This window comes from Mauremys reevesii, unplaced genomic scaffold (genome assembly GCF_016161935.1).
Source record: "Mauremys reevesii isolate NIE-2019 unplaced genomic scaffold, ASM1616193v1 Contig3, whole genome shotgun sequence".
NCBI classification, from domain to species: Eukaryota; Metazoa; Chordata; order Testudines; family Geoemydidae; genus Mauremys; species Mauremys reevesii.
The window spans coordinates 131,982-159,861 of NW_024100840.1; the positions used below are offsets into that span (position 1 = coordinate 131,982).

Consider the following 27,880-nt stretch of genomic DNA (forward strand, 5'->3'; position numbering starts at 1 on the left):
ACCATTAATCTGGTTATTTCATATATTTTTCACTACAACTGTCTAATACTTCGTACATCATAACAGATTACCTGCTCAATTTCATTTTCAACATAATCAAAACATAAATATAAAATAATTCCAATTTATCTCTGTTATATCCTTGGGGGGGAGCCGGGTTAGGAAGAAATCACTTGAGGCCAGAGAGCTGACAGCTAACAAAACCACCATTTTATTTACAGAGACAGAGAGCTCACTCAGCCGGCTGAAGCTGGCTGAGCTAACCCATAATAATCTAACTCAGTTGCCATAGCAACAAAAATCATGACAACAAAATACACAACAATCTCTAAACAATATTGTTTGAACAAAACCATCACAATACGATGTCTTTAGTACAGATTTCTCAGTACGTAATATTAGTAAAGAACAAATACTAATTAATGGTTTGACTTACTGATCTCTGTACAAACATTCTGCACTAATACAGAGAGAACGCTCATTAGGTTCTCTCACTTGAAAGGGCATGCATCTTCTGCAGGCTTTTACGAGATTTGGCACCCTAAGGAATTATTTTGCTCAACCCTGCCTTTTTCATTTTTCTCATAGGATTTCTTTGTTTCTGTCAATTCAGCCTCCTCTTTTGTATACTTATGTGGTCCTTCATCTTTTATCTTTGGAAGACTCTTAGTCTTTTCATACACCTTATTAGTGTAGAACGGTTGGTCTTTGTTCTCCTTCTCCACCATATCAGCAATCTTAGTCATGAGGTCTTCAGCCTGGGCACCTCTCACCTTCCCTATAGCTTTATTGTTGAAAGCGCAGTAGCGGCTGCCACACTTTTCGATCAGCTCCTGAAGCTGTTTGTTATCCGAGTGGGAGATATACTGCTCCAGGGTTCCGCTCCGTAAGTCTTCTCTGCGGGTGAATAAGACGATTGTGTACTTCAAGGCCTCATGGCCAAAAATCTCTTGTACTCTCCGCACGGCGCGCTGGTCTTCCTCAGTGAAACGGCCCAGCTGGGTCACCAGCACCAGAGCGTGGGGGCCTGGGGAGGAGAGCTCCATACAGCGACTGATCTCATGGGTGGTTTGTTTATTAGCGTGCTTGGTGTCAAAAATAGCAGGCGTGTCGATAACCACAACCTTCCTTCCATTCCAGGTCATGCTACCTTCAATACATGTCTGAGTAACGGGTGTTGCCGCCAGTATGGACTGAAACTCCTCCCGCCCAAGGATGGTGTTTCCTGTGGCACTTTTCCCACCTCCACTCTTACCGACGAGGATGATCCTCAGGTCTGATTCCCCAGTGAATTGGCTGCCGCTCCCTGGCCCTGTCGGGAACAAGTGTGACAGATTCAGAACATCACTGTGCAGGTACCAGAGAGATGGCAGAGAACTAAGATTTGTGGCCCTGTGCTCACACTTGGCTTAACGCTTTAACTCTCTATGGAAGGATAAATGGGCAGCCAGGGGGCCACTGATCAAGTCAGTAAATCCTAGAGGTCTTGGATCCAAATGGCTCCTGCTGAAAGTGAAGTGAGCTCATGTCTCATCCTAGTGAACCTTTATACACTGGGAAAACCTCGCACAGCCCAGCACTTTGCACCATCTGGTTAGGACAGACCGAGGACTGGAGGACTGGGGAGTGCTGCATTCAGGACTGAGGCCTGTTAATGGAGCTGTGTTCAGTCCCAGACAGAAGCAGCAGATGACGACTGGAGTTTATTGGCACAGCTGTGGGGCCAAGGCTGGAGAAGTGAAGGATGCAGCAAGTTGTGGCTGGTTTGTAATGAGGCTGGAACAGGGTAAACTGGGGCTATAGAGGTGGATAGGGAGGGAAGGCGGCAGCCCCAAGATTGGAAGAGGAGAGGTGCTGTGAAATCAGATTGAGGTTCATGGGCAGATCTTTGGGATACGTGTGCATGTCACTTGATTCTGTGCCCAATGTGGGGAGTGAAAGATCCCCAGGAGCAGGCCGAGCCCTTTCGGAGAGATTGGCAGCATTCCCAAGAGGAGGTAACCCCAGTGCTCACCCTGCAGCTCACCTAATCCAGCCAGTTCTCACTAACAAAGTCTATGGACGGTGTCAACAACCTTGGTACCAATGTGAGATTTCTATACATAACTACAGCACTTGACCCAAGGTTTAAGAATCTGAAGTGCCTTCCGAAATCCAAGAGGGTCGAGGTGTGGAGCAGGCTTTCAGAAGTCTTAAAAGCGCAACACTCTGATGCGGAAACTACAGAACCCAAAGCGCCAAAAAAGAAAATCAACCTTCTGCTGGTGGCATCTGACTCAGATGATGAAAATGAATGTGTGCAAGACCAAAGTGCTTTGGATTGTTATCGAGCAGAACCCATCATCAGCATGGATGCATGTCCTCTATAATGGTGGTTGAAGCATGAAGGGACATATTAATCTTTAGCACATAAATATCTTGTGATGCCGGTTACAACAGTGCCATGCAAACACCTGTTCTCACTTTCAGATGACACTGTAAACAAGAAGCAGGCAGTATTATCTTCTGCAAATGTAAAAAAAAACTTATTTGTCTGAGCGATTGGCTGAACAAGAAAAAGAACTAAGTGGACTTGTAAACTTTAAAGTTTTACATTGTTTTAGCTGAGTGCATAATTCCACATGTGTAAGTTCAACTTTCATGATAAAGAGATTGCACTACAGTGCTTGTATGAGTTGAATTGAAATATTGTTTCTTTTGTTTCTTTTTTACAGTGCAAATATTTGTAATAAAAATAAGTATAAAGTGAGCACTGTACACTTCATTCTGTGTTGTAATTGAAATTGATATATTTGAAAAATGTGGAAAACATCCAAAAATATTTACAATGTGCTTAATTGTGATTAATTTTTTTAATCGCTTGACAGCCCTAGTTTTTTCTTTTTATAATTAGGCTAGAAGGTGAAATGGGGGAAGGAGTGGACAAGCCAGGAGGGCTTGGAGCATGATCACATTTGGAATATTGCATTCAGATCTCAACATTTCACCACCAGGCAGGGTAAGTTATAGGGGTTCTAGAGAACAGCAATAAAACTGATTGGCATTTTGGAAGGATGGACTTGTTGGGTGGCTCAAGGATTTAACACTAAAAATAATGGCATAATACTGAGCCAAAATTAAATGTAAGGTAACAGGAAACCTTCCTAACAGATGGAGCCATCTCTTAAGTGATAAAATCCCCATCAAAAACTTGATTAAAACTAATTTTTAAAAAAGTGGAGAATGCAGAGTAGGGAACAATCCTCCAACACTTCCCAATATATACATTCAACGTGAATTAGTAGGTCTCTTCCATCCACCTCTAATTTCACTGACGCTATGAAATCTGGTAAAAACCACATAGGAGAACTACAAAATGGATGTAACTCAATCCTGATCATCACTGGGACAGTGCTGAGCACCTGGAAGAGTGGGCTTGTCTACACTACCCGCTGGATCGTGATAATCAACTGCCAAGCACTCTCCTGTCAACTCCGGTACTCCACCAGAATGAGGAGTGCAAGTGGAGTAGACAGGAGAGCATCAGCTGATGACTTATTGCAGTGAAGACACTGTGGTATCATCTGCAAATTTTGCCACATCATTGTTTACCCCTTTTTCCAGAACATTTATGAATATATTGAACAGCACTGGTCCCAGTAGAGACCCCTGGGGGACACCACTATTTACCTCTCTCCATTCTGAACACTGATCTTTTATTCCTACCCTTTGTTTCCTACCTTTTAACCAGTTACTGATCCAGGAGAGGACCTTTCCTCTTATCCAATGACTGCTTGCTTTGCTTAAGAGCCTTTGGTGAGGGACTTTGTCCAAGGCTTTCTGAAAATCTAAGTATACTATATCCACTGGATCCTCTTTGTCCACATGGTTGTTGACCCCCTGTCACTTTGTTGAGTTGAACTGGGACCATATAGAACATGGTTGCAACCAAAGTCCTGTCGTGGCACCAAATCTTGTATAAAGGGGGTCAAATAAGGTGTCTAAGACAAGGTTATGGTTGGCTGGTTATAGTTATGCTGTCTGTATGTGTGTATCATTTTTGTAGTTGAAGTTATGAATATTGGCTCTATACTGTCTGTATTTCACACTTATGCTGTGCTTCTGGGTGACACCCCAGACAAGTTGGTGTCAGCTCTGCTTAGCCTGCTTGATGGCCCATTAAGGACCATCAGCTACACAATTAACCCATTCAGAGAAGGCAGATACACCTTGTGACTCAGCAAAGTATGCAGGGACTTGCCCATGTGACTCCAAACTCCATTTTGCTGTAATTTTCCACCTTAAGAACAAAGAGGTTCTTACACCTGGAAAAAACTATAAAAGGCTAATGACTCATCTCCATCTTGTCTTCAATCCTGCTTCTTACCTCTGGAGGGACTTTGCTACAAATGGAAGCTCTACACAAAGGACTGAATGACCCATCCCAGCTGGGGATGTTCCAGAGACTTGATTTGAATCTGCAGTTTATTCTATCACTGCTACAAGCCTGAACTAAGAACTCTGCCATTACTGCATGTAATTGATTCCATTTAACCAATTCTAACTCTCATCTCTACCTTTTTTCCTTTTATGAATAAACCTTTAGATGTTAAATTCTAAAGGATTGGCAACAGTGTGATTTGTGGGTAAAATCTGATTTGTATATTGACCTGGGTCTGGGGCTTGGTCCTTTGGGATTGAGAGAATCTTTTTTTCTTTTACTGGGGTATTGGTTTTCATAATCATTCATCCCCATAACGAGTGGCACTGGTGGTGATACTGGGGAACTGGAGCGTCTAAGGAAATTGCTTGTGTGACTTGTGGTTAGCCAGTGGGGTAAAACCAAAATCCTCTCTGTATGGCTGGTTTGGTTTGCTTTAGAGGTGGAAAACCCCCAGCCTTGGGCTGTAACTGCCCTGTTTTAAGCACTGAATGGGCACTCTCAGTTGGGTTCCACCAGAACCAGCATAGTTACACCCCCTCAAAAAATTTTAGTAGATTGGTGAGGCATGATTTCCTTTTACAAAAGCCATGTTGACTCTTCCCCAACAAATCGTGTTCATCTATGTGTCTAATAATTCTGTTCTTTACTATAGTTTCTACCAATTTGCCTGGTACTGAAGTAAGGCTTACCAGCCTGTAATTGCCAGGATCGCCTCTGGAGCCTTTAAAAAAATTGGCATCACATTAGCTGTCCTCCAATCTTCTGGTACAGAAGCTGATTTAAATGTTAGGTTATGGACTACAGTTAGTAGTCCTGCAATTTCACATTTGAGTTCCTTCAGAACTCTTGGGTGAATCCCATCTAGCTCTGGTGACTTATTACTGTTTAATTTATCGCTTTGTTCCAAAACCTCCTCTGATGACACCTCAATCTAGGATAGTTCCTCAGATTTGTTATCTTCCTCTGTCATGCACAGCTGCACATACAATTTATGCATCAACAACAGTTAACACATAACAGAGTTTATTGTTGTGAGCTGGATTAAACTTTGCTGCGGTTTGAGTTAAAACCTTGCTCTTCAGATTGTTGTAAGAAATATTTAAGGGTCCACACCTATAACTAGCACCATGTGGAGGTTATCAGAGGGGTAGCCGTGTTAGTCTGGTTCTGTAAAAGCAGCAAAGAATCCTGTGGCACCTTATAGACTAACAGACGTTTTGGAGCATGAGCTTTCGTGGGTGAATACCCGCTTTGTCGGATGCAAGTAGTGGAAATTTCCAGGGGCAGGTATATATAAGCAAGCAAGAAGCAAGCTAGAAATAACGAGGTTAGATCAATCAGGGAGGATGAGGCCCTGTTCTAGCAGTTGAGGTGTGAAAACCAAGGGAGGAGAAACTGGTTCTGTAGTTGGCAAGCCATTCACAGTCTTTTTGAATGTGGAGGGGGTTCCACTGGGTTTTGTGACCAGATGGGGGTGTGTGTGTGCACACGTGTGAGAGAGTGAGGTATGAAAGCCAAGCAGTAATGTGTGAGCACAGTGTGACTCTGGGAACAGATAGAGAGATACGTTTTGGGTATGTTGCTAAAGAGGCTCATGTTTTTAAGCTAAGAAACTGTTCCCTGAATGCAGGAGGAACCAAGCACACCAGGAAGCAGGACTTTGTACACTCCTTCTAAATAAACAAGACTGTATGAAAGAGAACACTCCACTCCACCAATTTCTACTTCCAGCTGGAACATCCCCAGGGCCCTGAAATTTGATGAGCTACCGGGGTCAAAAAGGGGCAACACTGGAGTTAGCAGTGGGACCCAGTTTCCAAGGAGAAGGATTGTGAGTGATATTCCCATTGAATCAAGATGGAACAAGATGGAGGTGATTGCAGTAATCAGAAATTGCCAGTGGGTTTTAAACCCTGACCTGAAACAGGAGCTGGAGGCTTCACAGAAGGTATTAACGCAGCATCTGCAGATTTTCCCAAAAGGACTCAGAGGTGACTTGCAGAAAAAAGAACAGTGGAAGAGGACAGAAAGGGGAGAAATCCTGGGAGAGGAGACAGAGTGACGAGATTACCTTTGCAGCCATCAGAGTGGGCACCAGACCACCAGCCCTCCTCCTCGGGCTGTTAGCTACTAGGAGAGGCACATGGCTAGCTCAGTTTTCTTTATTTCTTTTTATGGGGGGAGGCCACTGGGAATTCTTTTCCCCCTTCCCCTCCTGAGTCTGCCTGAGAAGGAATTGATGACAAAGAGTGATCCTCCTCCTCTGTCCAGAGAGAACAGACTGGAGGAATGGGGGGTGGGGAGAGTTGTTATGTGCTGGTTCTCCAGGTTGAGTGATAATCCTGATCAGTTTTCATCTCTCTCTGCTCAAGCTAAGTCTAGTCCAGGAAGAGTGAGCCGGTCTCTGAAGTTCTAATCATCACTGAATCTCTGCTGTGAGAGCGGCAGTGGCCATGTCTTCCATTTTATATATAAACACAATACCTGGGCCAAATGGAAAGACTCCCCTTGATTGATTTCAATGGCCAATGGATCAGGTGCATATTGAGCAAGTGCCCAGTTGTCTGGCAACTGAATATGAGACGATGGTGTAGAGAGGAGGGGGTCACGTTCATTAGGAACGGGGCAAACTTCTGGGATGGGAGGAGCCTATACAGGAGAGATGGGCTCCACCTAAACCAAAGTGGAACCAGACTGCTGGCACTAAACATTAAAAAGGTTGTAGAGCAGTTTTTAAACTAGGAGGTGGGGGAAAGCCGACTGCTGCAGAGGAGCATGTGGATCGGACACAGACTTCTCTTAGGGGAGAGTCTGATGATAGAGAATCTCCAGGTTATAGTCAGGAGCAGAGGACGGAAGAGGATAATGTAAGGGCCGGATCAGATGATAAACAGTCACATAAAAAAAAGGCAGACTAATAAACAGGGACAAGTTTTTAAAGTGCTTGAACACAAATGCTAGAAGTCTAACTAATAAGATGGGTGAACTACAGTGCCATGTGATAAAGGAGAATATAGATATAATAGGCATCACAGAAACCTGGTGGACTGAGAGCAATCAATGGGACACAATCATTCCGGGTACAAAATATATCGGAAGGACAGAACAGGTCGTGCAGGTGGGGGAGTGGCACTATATGTGAAAGAAAGTGTAGATTCAAACGAAATAAAAATCTTAAGTGAATCCACATGTTCCATAGAATCTCTATGGATAGAATTTTCATGCTCTAGTAAAAATATAACATTAGGGATCTATTATCGACCACCTGACCAGGACAGTAATAGTGATGATGAAATGCTAAGGGAAATTAGAGAGGCTATCAAAATTAAGAACCCAATAATAGTGGGGGGATTTCAATTATCCCCATATTGACTGGGAACATTTCACTTCAGGACAAAATGCAGAGAAAATTTCTGATACTTTAAATGACTGCTTCATGGATCAGCTGGTACGGGAACCCACAAGGGGAGAGGCAACTCTAGATTTAATCCTGAGTGGAGCGCGGGAGCTGGTCCAAGAGGTAACTATAGCAGGACCACTTGGAAATAGTGACCATAATACAATAGCATTCAACATCCCTGTGGTGGGAAGAACACCTCAACACTGTGGCATTTAATTTCCAAAGGGGGACCTATGCAAAAATGAAGGGGTTAGTTAAACAAAAGTTAAAAGGTTGGGGGGAGGGATAGCTCAGTGGTTTGAGCATTGGCCTGCTAAACCTAGGGTTGTGAGTTTAATCCTTGAGGGGGCCATCAGAGGGAAGAACATCTCAACAGCCCAACGCTGTGGCATTTAATTTCAAAAGGGGGAACTATACAAAAATGAGGGGGTTAGTTAAACAAAAGTTAAAAGGTACAGTGACTAAAGTGAAATCCGTGCAAGCTGCATGGGTCCTTTTTAAAGTCACCATAATAGAGGCCCAACTTCAATGTATACCCCAAATTAAGAAAAACAGTAAAAACTAAAAAAGAGCCACCGTGGCTTAACAACCATGTAAAAGAAGCAGTGAGAGATCAAAAGACTTCCTTTAAAAAGTGGAAGTCAAATCCTAGTGAGGCAAATAGAAAGGAGCACAAACACTGCCAACTTAAGTGCAAGAGTGTAATAAGAAAAGCCAAAGAGGAGTTTGAAGAACGGCTAGCCCAAAACTCCAAAGGTAATAACAAAATGTTTTTTTAAGTATATCAGAAGCAGCAAGCCTGCTAAACAACCAGTGGGGCCCCTTGACGATCGAAATACAAAAGGAGCGCTTAAAGATGATAAAGTCATTGCGGAGAAACTAAATGGATTCTTTGCTTCAGTCTTCACGGCTGAGGATGTTAGGGAGAGTCCCAAACCTGAGCTGGCTTTTGTAGGTGACAAATCTGAGGAACTGTCACAGACTGAAGTGTCACTAGAGGAGGTTTTGGAATTAATTGATAAACTCAACATTAACAAGTCACCGGGACCAGATGGCATTCACCCAGAGTTCTGAAAGAACTCAAATGTGAAGTTGCAGGACTATTAACTAAGGTTTGTAACCTGTCCTTTAAATCGGCTTCGGTAACCAATGACTAGAAGTTAGCTAATGTAATGCCAATATTTTAAAAGGGCTCTAGAGGTGATCCCGGCAATTACAGACTGGTAAGTCTAACATCGGTACCAGGCAAATTAATCAAAACAATGTTTAAGAATAAAATTGTCAGACACATAGAAAAACATAAACTCTTGAGCAATAGTCAACATGGTTTCTGTAAAGGGAAATCGTGTCTTACTAATCTATTAGCGTTCTTTGAAGGGGTCAACAAACATGTGGACAAGGGGGATCCGGTGGACATAGTGTACTTAGATTTCCAGAAAGCCTTTGACAAGGTCACTCACCAAAGGCTCTTACGTAAATTAAGCTGTCATGGGATAAAAGGAAGGTCCTTTCATGGATTGAGAACTGGTTAAAGGACAGGGAACAAAGGGTAGGAATTAATGGTAAATTCTCAGAATGGAGAGGGGTAACTAGTGGTGTTCCCCAAGGGTCAGTCCTAGGAACAATCCTATTCAATTTATTCATAGGAAAAAGTAAAAGTAAAAAGGGGTAAACAGTGAGGTGGCAAAGTTTGCAGATGATACTAAACTGCTCAAGATAGTTAAGACCAAAGCAGATTGTGAAGAACTTCAAAAAGATCTCACAAAACTAAGTGATTGGGCAACAAAATGGCAAATGAAATTTAATGTGGATAAATGTAAAGTAATGCACATTGGAAAAAATAACCCCAACTATACATACAATATGATGGGGGCTAATTTAGCTACAACGAGTCAGGAAAAAGATCTTGGAGTCATCGTGGATAGTTCTCTGAAGATGTCCACGCAGTGTGCAGAGGTGGTCAAAAAAGCAAACAGGATGTTAGGAATCATTAAAAAGGGGATAGAGAATAAGACTGAGAATATATTATTGCCCTTATATAAATCCATGGTACGCCCACATCTCGAATACTGTGTACAGATGTGGTCTCCTCACCTCAAAAAAGATATTCTAGCACTAGAAAAGGTTCAAAAAAGGACAACTAAAATGATTAGGGGTTTGGAGAGGCTCCCATATGAGGAAAGATTAAAGAGGCTAGGACTCTTCAGCTTGGAAAAGAGAAGACTAAGGGGGGACATGATAGAGGTATGTAAAATCATGAGTGATATTGAGAAAGTGGATAAGGAAAAGTTATTTACTTATTCCCATAATACAAGAACTAGGGGTCACCAAATGAAATTTATAGGCAGCAGGTTTAAAATAAATAAAAGTAAGTTCTTCTTCACGCAGCGCACCGTCAACTTGTGGATCTCCTTACCTGAGAAGGTTGTGAAGGCTAGGACTATAACAATGTTTAAAAGGGGACTGGATAAATTCATGGTGGCTAAGTCCATAAATGGCTATTAGCTAGGATGGGTAAGAATGGTGTCCCTAGCCTCTGTTCATCAGAGGATGGAGATGGATGGCAGGAGAGAGATCACTTGATCATTGCCTCTTAGGTTCAATCCCTCTGGGGCACCTGGCATTGGCCACTGTTGGTAGACAGATACTGGGCTTGATGGACATTTGGTCTGACCTGGTACAGCCGTTCTTATTGTAATAACTTTCTCTGAATACAACAGTTAAAACCTTACCTCCAGACTGCCCAGGTGTGGTGGGAGAAGATTGCTTGAAAGACATTTTAACAGGCAAGATGTTCAATCCCAGTGTAGTACTCAGTATCTCACTGGAAAGAATGAGGAGAACATTATTATTTAGTAGCCCATGTTAAATGGTTTAGTCATAACAGTTTGAGTTTAGCACCACCCAAAAATACATATGTCTGCAGAATGCATCTTTCATGCAATAAAAGCATTTCTCTATTTTCCACACTCCTACTTTGCTAATACACAGTTAGATGATGTGTCACAGGATGATGCTGGTCCTTTAAGAGGAAAGAGGCCCATGCACCTGTGATTCCTCAGTTGATCTCCAATGGGACTTAAGGAGGCACCTGGGCTGTAGTGGTAGGAGATTGGCAGGTGACAGCTGCGGAGACCAGGAGAGTCAGACAAGAAGCAGCTGGAGAAAGCTGCAGGAGAGCCAGTAGAGAGAGACAGATTCTGAGGAGAGCTGGAACAAAGCTGCTGTTGTGAACTGAGCAGAGCCAGGAACCCTGGGCAAGTGGGAAGCTCAGGCAGTGGCCCTTTGTGAAAAGGGGAAAATCCAGTTTGATCAGGGGAAGCCGAGCCTGAGAGCAAGAGAGGATGGACGCAGCAGGGATGTGAGCTGAGCAGGGGTAGGAGGCCCAGGCAGGGGACCTGGGCAGTGGAACACAGTGAGGAGCCCTCAGAGTCATAATCGCCGACTTCCCCTCTGCCTGGTGGGTGCTTGACCCTCACCTGCCCCTGGCCCTGCCCCTGTTCCGCTTCTTCCCACCCCTGCACTGCCCTCATCCTGCTCCCATTCCATCCCTTCCCCCAAGTCCCTGCCTCCTTTCCTGAGCACACCGTATCCCCACTCTTCCCTCTCCCTCCTGGAAAGACCTAAGTGCTGCCAAACAGCTGTTAGGCGGCAGGGACTGGGAAGGTCTGAGAGGGAGGTGGAGATGCAGCACCCTCGGGGGGCGGAGGAGAGGACGGGGGAAGCTTGGCTGCCGGTGGGTGCGGAGCACTGGCTAAGTTTTTCCCCATGGGTGCTCCAGTCTTGGAGCACCCACAGAGTAGGTGTGATGGGCTGGATCACAGAAACCCCCTTGGGAACTGCCAACTGATTTGCCAAGACAACTTCTGCCCCTGCTTTCCCTGCCAGCTTGGGACTCCAGCACCCTGTCTTGCTGAGCCAGACATGCCCGTCTGCTCCAACACAGACCAAGGGCCTGAACCACGTGCCCCAAAGTTGCAGGTTCACCTGAAAGCAGCTCACAGAAATGTTCCTGTTTTTAACACTCAGATGCCCAACTCCCAATGGGGTCTAAAACCCAGATAAATCTGGTTTACCCTGTATGAAGCTTATACAGGGTAAACTCATAAATTGTTCACCCTCTATAACACTGATAGAGAGAGATGCACGGCTGTTTACCCCCCACCCCCCAGGTATTGACACAAACTCTGAGTTAATTAATAAGTAAAAAGTGATTTTATTAAATATAGAAAGTAGGATTTAAGTGGTTCCAAGTAGTAACAGACAGAACAAAGTGAATTACCAAACAAAATAAAATAGAATACGCAAGTCTAAGTCTAATACAGTAATAAAACTGAATACAGATAAAATCTCACCCTCAGAGATGTTTCAATAAGTTTCTTTCACAGATTGGATGCCTTCCTAGTCTGGGCACAATCCCTTTCCCTGGTACAGCCCTTGTTCCAACTCAAGTGGTAGCTAGGGAATTTCTCATGATGGCTGCTCCCTTTGTTCTGTTCCACCCCCTTATATATCATCTTTTGCATAAGGCGGGAATCCTTTATCTCTCTGGGTTCCCACCCTCTCCTTCTCAATGGAAAAGCACCAGGTTAAAGATGGATTCCAGTTCTGGCGACATGATCACATGTCACTGTAAGACTTCATTGCCCACTTGCCAGCACACACGTATACAAGGAGACATACAAGTAAACAGAGCCATCTACAGACAATTGTCCTGGTTAATGGGAGCCATCAAAATTCCAAGCCACCATTAATGGCCCACATTTTGCATAATTACAATAGGACCTCAGTTATATTTCATATTTCTAGTTTCAGATACAAGAGTGGTACATGCATACAAATAGGATGAACACACTCAGTAGATTATAAGCTTTGTAATGATACCTTACAAGAGAGCTTTTGCATGAAGCATATTCCAGTTACATTATATTCACACTCATCAGCATACTTTCATAAAATCATATAGAGTGCAACATCACAGTTGGCACCTATGGGCATGCCTACACTACCTGCCAGATTGGCGGGTAGTGATCGATCTATCAGGGATTGATTTATTGCGTCTAGCGTAGACGTGACAAAATTGATCCCCGATCACTCTGCCGTCGACTCCGGAACTTCCACTGCAGCGAGAGGTGAATGTGGAGTCAATGGGGGAGTGGCAGTGGTCAACTTGCTGCCGTCTTCACAGCCAGATAAATCAACCTAAGATATGCCGACTTCAGCTACACTATTCGCTATTCACGTAGCTGAAGCTGGCATATCTACGCCTCCCCCTCCCCCCCAACTAGTGTAGACCTAGCCTATGGCTCAGGGTGAAGATGTAGTAAGAAGAGAGCCAAAGACAGAAGCCCTTGTATCAGAAGCCTGGTATGAGGCAGAACCTGTTCACAGACTCTGACTAAGAAGTGCCAGTCACAGAGAACTCATGTAAACACATCCTGATATTAAGTGGTACAAAACATTCTGATATCAAGGATGGTACAAAAACATTCCCCAAGGATAACAGGAACACACTGACCCCTCCTAAAAGATAAGGTCAGGATGACAGGATGCAATACAAATGTTTTGATCAAACCAACATATACAAGATGACATCAGGGAGCAATACTAACTTGTTTGTATCAGGATATAAAGATGTGTCTCAGAGGCAGTGTCTTTGGCCAGCCTAGGAGGCAGTGGAAAGTCCCACCACTGCCTGAGCTGCATCCATTGTCAAGGTCAGACAGTATCCTCGTAAAGTCTGCCAGGTGCTATTGTCATGCTTCTTCAACAATAAACCTGGTCTGGTGCCTTTGTCCCTTAATGGATCTTGTGGTCATTGGGTGGTTTGCTCAAGGTCTGCCGTGCCAGCTGTCTACACAGTTGCTGGGGAAGCAGACAGATCTAAAATGCTTAATTCAGACCCAACTTTAGAAGACTAGTAGTAATCCTTTGTCAGCCAGTTCTACTGATGAGGAAGTAAAATCCTAACACTAGTTCAAGCACTGAGAGAGAGAGATCCAAATATATGAAAATCTGTAAACTAGAGTTAATTGAATACTGCAGGACACTTTGGAAAACACTCTTCAAATTCTGAAATGCTGCTTGATTCAAAACATGTTCAAGCCATTTTGATATTTGTGAACATAAATGTGAACAGATTTTGGTTGCCTAAGTGTTTGGCGAATGGCTGTTGTTCATACAAACAGACAAATTCACATGTAAACCAAGGTATTTGTGGATGAACAAGAGCATTCCTCATTTGCTGTATATTCTTCTTTCAGAAAAAGAAGTCATCCTGTCAAGGAACAGAAACACTATAATGTGACAGGTGACAAATCCCACACCAGCAATAATAGTTAATAGCAAACAGAACAATTTGCAGGGAACTCAAAGCTAAAAATTGTTCATCCAACGTGTGGCATTTTGTACCCCAGAGTAACACCCTGGCACTCCCATGTTCACCAGTGTTCTATAATTGCAACAAATCTTGTCCAAACTATGTCATGTAAGGTGTCAATGGAAAAGTTATGGTTTGCTGAATGTGATTATCCTATTTGTATGTATGTTTCATTTTTGTATCTGAAGTTAGGAATACTGACTATGTACTAATATTTCAAATGTGTTTGCTCCTGGGTAACACCCACACAGTAGTTTACATCCAGCCTAGCCAGCACATTGTGACTGGACTATTCAAGGTAATGATCCATCCATGGAAGAATTTTATCCTCACATGATGGATTTTCCTGTAGATGCTTCAGTATATGAATAATGGCAGCTATAACTCATTGAAGCATGGAAGGGCATGTGACTAGATCATGTGATACTGGACTCCATCTTGTGTCTGTACTTTTCCACAAACTCTGCTGGGAACTTTGCCTGAAACAGTGAAGTTCCCCCCACATGGAAGAAGCTATAAAAGGGGGAAGTGAAATCATCACTTGGCCTCACTCCTACCACAGCTCAACACCTGGAAACACCTTAGGAACTAAGACTGAACTGGGGATGTGGTTTCAGGCTGAAGGGATTTCTAGCTGGTGTATGGAAGCTTGGAGGACTGTTGGTACCATCAGGGTGTGACACTGCTTGATTCAAATCCTGTCTAGTGACTAGAACTTAGATTTCAATTTTATTTTATTTCTTAGGTTAACAACTTTGATCTGTATGCTATTACTTACAATCACTTAAATTCTTGCTTTATTTTTTTTTAAACCTAAAACTGTGTGGTGTTTGAAGTGCAAAGGGAAATCTGCTCAGGAACAGGGACTAGTACATTGTCCTCTCCCCATTGAGGGAGGGGCACACTGGGTATTAAACATACACTGGTCAGGCTTTTGACCAGGTCAAGATGGTGCAGCTCTGGGGTCCTAGGTTGGGGAGTTGGGGGGGGAACAGGCTGGAGCCTCTGCATAATGGTCAAATGACAAAAAAACCTTAAAGGATTGAGTCTCACATTAAGGGCCCTTTTACTATGCTCTGGCTGTGTGAAGTGGGCCTTTACAGACGGAATAAACATCATTCACTCCTAAATCAAGGCCCCTTTATGCTGATTGAGTTGTGTAAAAAGGATTTCATGTAAATGAGAATCAGGCTGCATATTTTTTTTAAAAAACTTGCTTTTTATATATAAGAATACAGAAATGAATTAATTTATCTTTTCGTTTTGCATTTACAAAACCCTGAAAACAGATCAAAACTTTCTTTTTGAAAGTTGTACTAAAAATATCATTTGGGCTAAGATTCTGTAATCCAAAAATGCAGCCTGAGCAAATATCTATACCTAAAAGAGAAGCTCCTAATGGCTAAGATATACAAAATAGAACAGTTACAGAGCCTTTAATCGTAGCACCACTGTTATGCAATGGAGCTGAAATACCTAGTTCCTTAAACTTACTCTTTCAAAATAAGAAAAGTGAGATATATAAAACTAAACTAGTTATTGCGCTTGTTTTAATTATGAATTAAATTGTTACAGATGTTCAAATTCTTGCAACCCATCAAGGTAACAACCTGAGAATTTAAAGTTCTTAAACATTTACATTTAAAGTTCAAGTCACCAAGGTCTGATGAAATACATCCTAGAATACTCAAGGAGATGACTGAGGAGATATCTGAGCCACTAGTGATTATCTTCAAAAAGTCATGGCAGACGGGAGACATTCCAGAAGACTGGAAAAGAGCAAATCTAATGCCCATCTATAAAAAGGGAAAATAAGGACAACCTGGGGAATTACAGACCAGTCATCTTAACTTCAGCACCGGGAAAGATAATGGAACAAATAATCAAGCAATCAATTGGCAAACACCTAGAGGATAATAAGGTGAACAGTAATAGTCAGCATGGATTTGTCAAGAACAAATCGTGTCAAACCAACCTGATAGTTTTCTTTGACAGGGTAACAAGCCTTGTGGATGGGGGTGGGGGGGAAGCAGTAGATGTGGTATAGCTTGACTTTAGTAAAACTTGATACTGTCTGACATGACCTCCTCATAAACTAGGGAAATACAACATAGATGGAGCTACTATAAGTTGGGTCCATAACTGGTTGGATAACCATTCCCAGAGTGGAGTTATCAGTGGTTCACAGTCAAACCACAAGGGCATATCAAGTGGAATCCCGCTGGGATCAGTTCTGGATCTGGTTCTGTTCAATATCTTCATCAAATGATTTCATTCATGGCACAGAGAGTATACTTATAAGGTCTGTGGATGATATCAAGCTGGGAGGGGTTGCAAGTGCTTTGGAGGTTAGGATAAAAATTCAAAAATGATCTGGACAAACTGGAGAAAAGGTCTGAAGTAAAGAAGATGAAATTCAATAAAGACAAATGCAAAGTGCTCCACTTAGGAAGAAACAATCAGTTGCACATATACAAAATAGGAAATGACTGCCTAAGAAGGAGCACTGCGGAAAGGGATCTGAGGGTCATAGTGGATCACAAGCTAAACATGAGTCAGTGTAACGCTATTGCAAAAAAAAGGGGCAAAACATCATTCTGGGATGTATTAGCAAGAGTATTGTAAGCACGACACGAGAAGAGATTCTTCCGCTCTACTCCACGCTGATTAGGCCTCGATTGGAGTATTGTGTCCATTTCTGGGTGCCACATTTCAGGAAAGAAGTGGACAAATTGTAGAAAGTCCAAAGAAGAGCAACAAAAATGATTAAAGGTCTAGAAAATTTGATCTATGACAAAAGAGTCAAAAATTTGGGTGTGTTTAGTCTGGAAAAGAGAAAACTGAGAAAAGGACATCATAATAGTTTTCAAGTATGTAAAAGGTTTTACAAGAAGGAGGAAGAAAAATTGTTCTTCTGAACCTCTGAGGATGGGAGAAGAAGCAATGAGCTTAAATTGCAGCAAAGGAGGTTTAGGTTGGACATTAGGAAAAACTCCCTAACTGTCAAGGTGGTTAAGCACTGGAATAAATTTCCTAAGGAGGTTGTGGAATCTCCATCATTGGAGTTTTAAGAGCAGGTTGGACAAACACCTGTCAGAGATGGTCTAGATAATACTTAGTCCTGCCTTAAGTGCAGAGGACTGGACTAGAAGATTTTTCAAGGTCCCTTCCAGTTCTATGATTCTATGGTTCTAAAAGACGCTTTTTAAAATGTGTCAACAGGTGTTTACATAATACAATGTAATGGTTCAGCAGATAACATACTATTCTATCAACTCTTTATGTTGATTTCCCTCTAGACATTGTGACACTCACAACAATGCTTAACTCTTGTTTTTGCAGAGGTCTCAGGCCAGGGTATGACAATACATGCCACATGTAGTTAACGATAATAGGACAAATTTAAGAAGAGAGTAGGGAGATGTTAAGAATGGTGAATGTTGATTTTAAATTGCTATTACCCTCAACATCTAGAAAGGAAATTCACAATGTAATATTGAAAAAGACTAAAACATCTCTCTATTTCATTGAAATACCCTCTTCCAGTAACGTTATATACAGTAATTATCAGACTTGAAAGCAAATATAAATTTAAATGGAAACAAAGGAGAAGGGGGGGGACTTTGCTGACTGGACTCTGATTTGGAGCGCATGGCTCCCGCTGGAGACTGGTAAAACTGTGTTTTTACCAAGGGTCTGATTCAAAGCCCACTGAAATTAATTGGAGGCTTCATAGTGACGACAACTGGCTTTGGATCAGGCCCTTCATGTACATCAGTGCTTGACCAGACTATGGCTAATGGGCGAGTTAGGCACTATGGTCACCTGAAAAATATACTTGAGGTAACAGTATTTTCCCCACTAGTCTTGTCAGCTTTATTGTAACAGCCAGTTATGAAGCCATGATGAAAGAAGGCTAATTTAACAATACCCTTTAAGTAAAAGGAACACTTGGCTATAAATAGTCTGTTTAGGACAATGCACAGAATTAAAATAATTTGGGTGAACTAACTTTGGTGCTTCTGGCTGGATTGAATCACATGAAGGTGAAGACAAAGCTACATCACGCTAAACATACCACGTCAATGTCACCAAAGCCCAGGTCTGACCCCAATATCTGAAGCCACTGCAGTGGAGAAGGTGACGCGTCCTCTCCCATTAGACACAAGCTCACTTGGCTCTAGCAGAGCTGTTCATACCCCAGCATTGGGGACGTAACACCTCCTCTCCAACAAAGAACAGGAGCAAGAACTTGCCACCCCTGAGCCTGCTGAACAAAACAGAAGCTGGTTGCTCCTGGCAAAGCCTGGCTTCCAGAGAGAACTGGCAGAAATCGGGGTGGGGGGGGTTAAAACTTCTAGACAAAGTATTGAGTAAAGGGAGGGGGAACAGCTAATGGTACAAGAAGGGACTTGAGAAAACAGGGGAAGCAGCAGGGGTGGGGATTTCCCACCTGAGTGGCACATGGCCGGGGACTTCAGAATGGTGGTGCCCCCTTCCTTTTATTTAGATGGGCCTAGTCTGTTCAGGCCTTTGGACTTTCTGTTCCAGGGATTGCTCCAAGGCTGCTCCACCCCCCCATACCACCCTGCCCCCACTGAGAGGCTTCTGCTGACCTCAGTGCCCCCTCCCCAGCAGCACCACTCCAAGCCAGAGAGGCCATGCTTGCAGCACCGGGAGATGCGTTACCCAGAGGGCACCTGCTCTCAGAATGGTGGGGAGAAGAGAGCTGGGTGCTTCCTCCCCTCAGTCCCATCCCCCCAACTCCCACGCAGCCTCCTGCCACATCAGCGGCACCTTGTGGGGCCAGAGCTGCTAGCACTAAGGTGCCCTCACAAGGCAAAAGCATCGGCGTGCCACCACCACCACCGGCACTCCTAGTTGCAAGTCCCAGGATGGCCTCCTGCACCCCAGCAAGCAGAGCAGCAGCACCCAGAGCTTGTGCTAAGTAGAGCTGGGAGGGGGGGGCACAGACAGGGAGCTGAGGCAGGAGCTCTGGGTTGCACTCTCCACCCTCCAGGTGCCCAGCTCTGAACTGTGCATTGGGGAGGGGTGACAGGGGGCCTAAAGTGCATTTTGTGGTGGCTACAGTCCCTGCAAGCTCCCCTCCCGCCTCCTGGTACCAACACCGTACAGAAATCTATTATACCAACACTATTGTCTCCATCATCCAAACTTGTCACACTAACTGAATATATTTTAGGATGAGATTACAAGATCTGTTTTCCATAAAACTATATTGATTCTTTATTAATCAAGTGCTGATGGATTAATAAAGAATTAAAGGAGGAGGACAATATAATTTATGGAAATCAACTGCTCCATGATCTTTCCCAGGATCGATGTCAGACTGACAGGCCTAGAATTACCCACGTTGTCCCATTTACCTTTTCAAAAGCCCTGGCACAACATGAGCTTTCTGCCAGTCACCTGGAACTGCCCCAGCGCTGCCAGAGTGATCAGTGTCCACCCCCTTCCCCCATTGAAATGAACCATTATTGAATCCAGCCCAGCTCAGAGATGACTAGCAGCTGTTCCCAGATAACGGGTGTCTGGCGAGTCTCAGTCCCAGTTCCCACACCACAACTCACCAGCAGGCTTTGCACTGGTTGGCAAACTCAGCTAGGCCAAGAATTGCCATGGAGAGTGACCACCAGGGCTGGCTCCAGCTTTTTTGCCGCCCCAAGCAGTTAAGCTGAATACATAAATAAATAAATAAATAAATAAAGCTGATTGGCGGCACTTTGGCGGCACCTCAAAGAGGAGGAGAGGAACCCGCTGCCGAAGACCCAGACGTGCCGCCCCGTTCCATTGGCTGCTCCAAGCACCTGCTTCCTTCACTGGGCCTGAAGCCGGCCCTGGTGACCACTGCTCTCACAGGATGGCCCGGCCCGGCTCAGGGCTGAGGCAGCCGCCAGGGCCCGGTCTGTGTAGATAAACAGAGGGCCTCACTCGCCAGGGCCAGTGAGCCAGCACTTAAACTGTCTGACTTTGTTGTAAGATAAAGTTTAGTTCATTAAATCACCACATTAGTGTATTAAATAAATTGCATTAAATACCCCAGACAGATGTGACATTTTTCGGGCACCTATTACTGTAGTATTTGAGGCCTGGATCCACAAAGGGATTTATGAATCAAGATACTGAACATCACAACTCTGAACTTTCAGGCAGCTAGACAGTCACTGGAACAACCATGGGAACCGCACAGCCTGAGCTATGCCCCTTGGCTCAGATCCCAAAGTTATTTTAGGCTCCTAACTTCTATTATTCAAATGGACACTAGGACCCTCACTATCTCTGGGGATCTGGGGCCTAGGCTGCCTGTCCAATGGTGGGGAGAGATCAGCCCTTTAGAATGGGATCCCCAAAAACCAGCATAGTAGGTGGTGAGCTGCCTAAATTAGTCAATGAGACATGCCAAGCCCCACCCCCGCACAGATTCAGCACCCAAGTCCGGGCAGCAGGGAGGTGCCAGCTCTGCTTGGGATCAGGGGCGGCTCTAGAAATTACGCCGCCCCAAGCAGGGCGGCGCGCTCGCTGCCCTTCCCCGGTCCCGCGGCCGGGGCAGAAGTGTCTGCCGCGGGTGCGCTGGTCCCGCGGCTCCGGTGGAGCATGCCTGCGGGAGCTCCGTCCGAGCCGCGGAACCAGCGCACCCGACGCAGTCATGCCTGCGGGAGCTCAAGCGGAGCCGCGGGAAGAGGGGACCCTCCACAGTCATGCCTGCGGCAGGTCCGCTCATCTCGGGGCTCCGGTGGACCTCCCGCAGGCATGACTGCGGAAGCTCCGCCGGAGCCGCCTGCCGCCCTGCCGGCAAAATGCCGCCCCACGCGCCTGCTTGGTGCGCTGGCGTCTGGAGCCGGCCCTGCTTGGGATCCACAGCCAGGAGCCTGTCTCTGGGGTCAGCTTAGCTTAGATGCCTATGTCCTTTCTTGCAAGAACGAGTTAGGGGGTCTGCCTGACTCCTCACCAACTTGGGGGTGGGGAGAGAAGAGGAGGAGGATTCCATATTACAGCCTTTAGCTCAGTGATTAGAGAACTGATCTGGGATGTGGGAGACCCAGGTTCCGTTCCCTGCTCAGACAGACAGGGGGAAAGAGACCCCTGTTCAAACCCTACCTCTCAGGAGGGTGCTCTGGGCATTCAGATGTGGAGCTGTTCTAATAACAAGAGACTCATTGAAGCAGAGGGACTAAACCAGGAGTCTCTCGCCTCCTGGGGATGCCCGGACCACTGGGCTACAGAGTCACTGTCTGGCCAATGACTCTAAGTGAAAATTCAGGCACCAGGTGAGTTTAGGTGCCTACAGGGATGGGTGGCAGCTGAGTGGGGGTTTTGGGTGGGGATCCCGATGGCACCTAAGTACCTTTGTGGATCTAGGCCTGAGTGCCTCACAATGTTCTTTTGTTTGTTTTTACCCTTACTACTCCCATGCACTAGGGCAGTTCCATTATCCCCATTTAACAGCTGGAGAACTGAGGCCACAGGACACTAGCCCCTCCCCACCCTAAAAAAACAAAACAAAAAAATAAAAAACCTCTAGGAGCACTTCTATTCTTAGCATGTTGTAATTCAGGAACCTATTGACGACTCACTTCAAAATCAATAGAGACATTTTGCCCTGGTCCCAGACATAGCTGTCTCATTGTGGATTCTGGGGCTGACCCAAGAGATTACAATGCAATCGGGTTTACAAACAAAACTCCATTGCAATCGTCTCTATGAAATGATCCTGCTCCCCGCATTGTCTTCTTAGCCACCAGTCAGGCTTCCCAGCAGACTGTACCCAACTGCTAGGCACAGCAATTAAGATGCTGGTATCTGGGATGACCAGATCCCTGGTAATTCTGGGCTTTGAATAAAAACACCGAGTCCGACCTGCTAGTGTTCATGGGGGCCTAGTTCACAAGGACACAAGGGACTGAGCTATTCAGTAAACACCGTGTGAATCCCTAAACATAAGAACATAAGAAAGACCGTACCGGGTCAGACCAAAGGTCCATCTAGCCCAGTATCTGTCTACCGACAGTGGCCAATGCCAGGTGCCCCTGAGGGAGTGAACCTAACAGGCAATGATCAAGTGATCTCTCTCCTGCCATCCATCTCCATCCTCTGACGAACAGAGGATGGGGACACCATTCTTACCCATCCTGGCTAATAGCCATTTACGGACTTAGCCACCATGAATTTATCCAGTCCCCTTTTAAACATTGTTATAGTCCTAGCCTTTACAACCTCCTCAGGTAAGGAGTTCCACAAGTTGACTGTGCGCTGCGTGAAGAAGAACTTCCTTTTATTTGTTTTAAACCTGCTGCCTATTAATTTCATTTGGTGACCCCTAGTTCTTGTATTATGGGAATAAGTAAATAACTTCTCCTTATCCACTTTCTCAACAATCACTCATGATTTTATATACCTCTATCATGTCCCCCCTTAGTCTCCTCTTTTCCAAACTGAAGAGTCCTAGCCTCTTTAATCTTTCCTCATATGGGACCCTCTCTAAACCCCTAATCATTTTAGTTGCTCTTTTCTGAACCTTTTCTAGTGCTAGAATATCTTTTTGAGGTGAGAGACCACATCTGTACACAGTATTCGAGATGTGGGCGTACCATGGATTTATATAAGGGCAATAATATATTCTCAGTCTTATTCTCTATCCCCTTTTTAATGATTCCCAACATCCTGTTTGCTTTTTTGACCGCCTCTGCACACTGCGTGGACATCTTCAGAGAACTATCCACGATAACGCCAAGATCTTTTTCCTGACTCGTTGTAGCTAAATTAGCCCCCATCATGTTGTATGTATAGTTGGGGTTATTTTTTCCAATGTGCATTACTTTACATTTATCCACATTAAATTTCATTTGCCATTTTGTTGCCCAATCACTTAGTTTTGTGAGATCTTTTTGAAGTTCTTCACAATCTGCTTTGGTCTTAACTATCTTGAGTAGTTTGGTGTCATCTGCAAAATTTGCCACCTCACTGTTTACCCCTTTCTCCAGATCATTTATGAATAAATTGAATAGGATTGGTCCTAGGACTGACCCTTGGGGAACACCACTAGTTACCCCTCTCCAATCTGAGAATTTACCATTAATTCCTACCCTTTGTTCCCTGTCCTTTAACCAGTTCTCAATCCATGAAAGGACCTTTCCTTTTATCCCATGACAGCTTAATTTACGTAAGAGCCTTTGGTGAGGGAACTTGTCAAAGGCTTTCTGGAAATCTAAGTACACTATGTCCACCGGATCCCCCTTGTCCACATGTTTGTTGACCCCTTCAAAGAACTCTAATAGATTAGTAAGACACGATTTCCCTTTACAGAAACCATGTTGACTATTGCTCAAGAGTTTATGTTTTTCTATGTGTCTGACAATTTTATTCTTTACTATTGTTTCAACTAATTTGCCCGGTACCGACGTTAGACTTACCGGTCTGCAATTGCCAGGATCACCCCTAGAGCCCTTTTTAAATATTGGCGTTACATTAGCTAACTTCCAGTCATTGGGTACCGAAGCCGATTTAAAGGACAGGTTACAAACCTTGGTTAATAGTTCCGCAACTTCACATTTGAGTTCTTTCAGAACTCTTGGGTGAATGCCATCTGGTCCCGGTGACTTGTTAATGTTGAGTTTATCAATTAATTCCAAAACCTCCTTTAGTGACACTTCAATCTGTGACAGTTCCTCAGATTTGTCACCTACAAAAGCCAGCTCAGGTCTGGGAATCTCCCTAACATCCTCAGCCGTGAAGACTGAAGCAAAGAATCCATTTAGTTTCTCTGCAATGACTTTATCATCTTTAAGCGCTCCTTTTGTATTTTCATCGTCAAGGGGCCCCACTGGTTGTTTAGCAGGCTTCCTGCTTCTGATGTACTTAAAAAACATTTTGTTATTACCTTTGGAGTTTATGGCTAGCCGTTCTTCAAACTGCTCTTTGGCTTTTCTTATTACACTCTTGCACTTAAGTTGACAGTGTTTGTGCTCCTTTCTATTTGCCTCACTGGGATCTGACTTCCATTTTTAAAGGAAGTCTTTTTATCTCTCACTGCTTCTTTTACATGGTGTTAAGCCACGGTGGCTCTTTTTTAGTTCTTTTACTGTTTTTCTTAATTTGGGGTATACATTGAAGTTGGGTCTCTATTATGGTGTCTTTAAAAAGGGCCCACGCAACTTGCAGGGATTTCACTTTAGTCACTGTACCTTTTAACTTTTGTCTAACTAACCCCCTCATTTTTGTATAGTTCCCCCTTTTGAAATTAAAGGCCACAGTGTTGGGCAGTTGAGATGTTCTTCCCACCACAGGGATGTTGAATGCTATTGTATTATGGTCACTATTTCCAAGCGGTCCTGCTATAGTTACCTCTTGGACCAGCTCCTGCGCTCCACTCAGGATTAAATCTAGAGTCGCCTCTCCCCTTGTGGGTTCCCGTACCAGCTGCTCCATGAAGCAGTCATTTAAAGTATCGAGAAATTTTATCTCTGCATTTCATCCTGAAGTGAAATGTTCCCAGTCAATATGGGGATAATTGAAATCCCCCACTCTTATTGGGTTCTTAATTTTGATAGCCTCTCTAATTTCCCTTAGCATTTCATCATCACTATTACTGTCCTGGTCAGGTGGTCGATAATAGATCCCTACTGTTATATTTTTACTAGAGCATGAAATTTCTATCCAGAGAGACTCTATGGAACCTGTGGATTCGCTTAAGATTTTTACTTCATTTGAATCTACAGTTTCTTTCACATATAGTGCCACTCCTCCCCCTGCACGGCCTGTTCTGTCCTTCCGATATATTTTGTACCCCGGAATGATTGTGTCCCATTGATTGGTCTCAGTCCACCAGGTTTCTGTGATGCCTATTATATCTATATCCTCCTTTATCACAAGGCACTCTAGTTCACCCATCTTATTATTTAGACTTCTGGCATTTGTGTACAAGCACTTTAAAAACTTGTCCCTGTTTATTAGCCTGCCTTTTTCTGATGTGCCAGATTCTTTTTTATGTGACTGTTTATCATCTGATCCGGCCCTTACATTATCCTTCTCATTCCTCTGCTCCTGACTATAACCTGGAGATTCTCTATCATCAGACTCTCCCCTAAGAGAAGTCTGTGTCCGATCCACACGCTCCTCTGCAGCAGTCGGCTTTCCCCCATCTCCTAGTTTAAACATGAGCGGCAAGTTATAGACCCACATGGTGCCCAGGCACCAGCAATATTCAGAGCTCAGGGGCCCAGCTCCACCAATGTTTGGGGCCGGGTGGCCCCTCCTTCTGCCCCCCGTGCCTCCCCCAAGTGTCCCCCGGCTCCCCCTTGCTGGTCCCATGCATGTCCCTGGGCCCCAGAGGGAGCAGGGTGTCTCTCCCTCTTCCATGCAGCTTGACTCCGTACAGCAACTGCTGCCGCATGAGTCATAGAATCCTAGAATCTCAGGGTTGGAAGGGACCTCAGGAGGCATCTAGTCCAACCCCCTGCTCAAAGCAGGACCAACCCCAACTAAATCATCCCAGCCAGGGCATTGTCAAGCCTGTCCTAGTGACCCCATCTCACTGCCAGGGCAGACTGACTCTGAGCCTGCCCTTCCCCCTCAGACCCTTCCCTTTTCCGGCAGGGACCTTCCAGCAGCACAGGGGGTCCCCCTGCCCACAGTCACTGCTCCTGCCCCATGCTGGGCAAGGAGGCAGCCCCATCCCCCACCCCCAGTGAGGCTACAGTCAGGGGCAACAGCCGGGGAGGAGGCGCTTGCAGCCCCTCCGGCACCCACCACGGGGAAGGGGAGGGAGCTTCCTGGACCTGAGAGGGGCCCCTAAGAGCACATTCAGTGACAGTGGTGGGGGTGAATGTGCTGATGGGGGGGCAAGGAAGGGGGGCCCTCCCCCAGAGCTCACTGCTGCTGGCAGGGAAAGGGCTGGGGGGAGTCCTCCTCTTTGGCCTCTGTCCCAGAGCAGCCTGCCTGCACCCCAAACTCATCCCCTGCCCCCCAGAGCCCCCCCACCGCACCCTCAACCCTCTACCCTAGTCCTGAGCCCCTCCCACACCCGAAACCCCTCATCCCCAGCCCGCAACTCCCTGCACCCTAACCATCTGCCCCAACCCTGAGCCCCCTTCTGCATCATGAACCCCTCATCCCCAGTCCCACCCCACAGCCCTCACCCCTGTCGAAGAAAAACTCAGTTCTCACTTTTATGTTTAGGTGCAGCAAAAACAAATACTTTATTATAATACTCTAGTGAACACAAGAGGGAGAGTGTGTCAGGAACTGGGTTGCCCCTTGTCCTGGATGGATCTCTCTCAATTAGTAAACAATTCATAACAATCTTTATACCTTTCTAGCAGACAATGATTAGCATACTTGGAGACGTTGAAGATAAACATTTGCATTTGTTTATACATAAGCCTATTCGCTATCTTATTTGTCTGCAATACTAGAACAGAAAACAAGACTGCAATTCACAAGGTCGTAACGACTTTTCACACAATTCACTCTGCACCAGATACAGGGTAACATCTTAACCTCTGCTAATTAGCTAACATACATTAAGATCCCTTCAAACCTTTATTAATTAATTCTTGGCCTCCACACCCCACATCCCCACCCTCTGCCATAGCCCTGAGCCACCTCCTGCATCATGAACCACTCATCCCCAGTCCCACCCCTGCACCCCTTCCCTCCCCCAACCTCCCTCCCAGCACCCCTCCTCCACCCCAGACCTCCTCCCACATCCAAACTCCTTCCCAGAGCCTTGGGCAGGTTGGGGGTGGAGTTTTTGGGGGGCAGAGTTTGGGCAGGGGCAAGTTCTGAGCACCACCAAAATTTCTACAAACCTGCCACCCATGTCCCTAAAGCTAAATGAGTTTTTACACCCTGAAAGGCGGCTCTAGGAATCCAGCCGCCCCAAACACAGCCGCACGCCGCAGGGGGCGTGCTGCCGGTCGCCAGTCCCGCTGCTCCGGGGACCTCCCGCAGACGTGCCTGCGGAAGGTCCGCCGAGCCTCCTGCCGCCCTGCTGGCAAAATGCCGCCCCAAGCGCACGCTTGGCGCGCTGGGGTCTGGAGCCGGCCCTGCTGACAAATATTCAAAAGACAAAGAGAGTTTGTGACTAGACAAAACGTAGAAACTATTCAGAGCCTCCTTGCAAATAACAGCTGCATTTGCAGCAGGCAGAATTGGTTTGCCAGGGATCCATTAACCAGAAAAGGAGCTGGGTTCCCAACTCGTTTGATCCTTGAGGAGTTTCACCAGCTGCAGGTTAAACCAGGGAGAGAACTGTAAGCCCGAACACCCTGGTCAGATTTCTAGGACATCCCCCACTGGGATGCCGAAGACACTAAATTAATGGACTAACCTGGAAATTAGCAGACGCTACTGAAATCTCCCTAACGACTAAAGCGCTCAATAATCAGCTCCTCTTGCTTTCATCTCTCACAAACTGGTATCCCTGGCTCCTATATGTAGGTAGGCGCGCGCACACACCAGCCTGTTTCTTCCACCTACAAACCGGAGCGTTGTCAGTGACTAAAAATTTCCACGGACAAAACTCTCTGTCTGAACCCTGGAGCAAAGTTTCAATCACATTAGCCAGCAATACCTCTGTGCTGCCGCCTCGGTTTGCAGAAGAAGCGGGTGATTTTCCCGAGCTCCCTCCAGCCTCTGCAGCGTCCTCCCAGACCACTGG

At 45.1% G+C, this 27,880-nt stretch overlaps 1 protein-coding gene across 1 annotated transcript; it reads right to left on the reverse strand.

Annotated features, from left to right (window-relative positions):
• Positions 1-243: 243 nt before the first annotated feature.
• On the reverse strand, positions 244-27,834 carry LOC120393784 (GTPase IMAP family member 2-like). The gene is made up of 3 exons (XM_039518276.1): positions 27,794-27,834; positions 10,556-10,647; positions 244-1,312 (listed from the first exon to the last, which is right to left on the reverse strand). The coding sequence occupies exons 2-3, from the start codon at positions 10,599-10,601 to the stop codon at positions 525-527; spliced, it is 834 nt and encodes a 277-aa protein (XP_039374210.1). The 5' UTR covers positions 10,602-10,647; positions 27,794-27,834; the 3' UTR covers positions 244-524.
• Between the last annotated feature and the right edge of the window lie 46 nt (positions 27,835-27,880).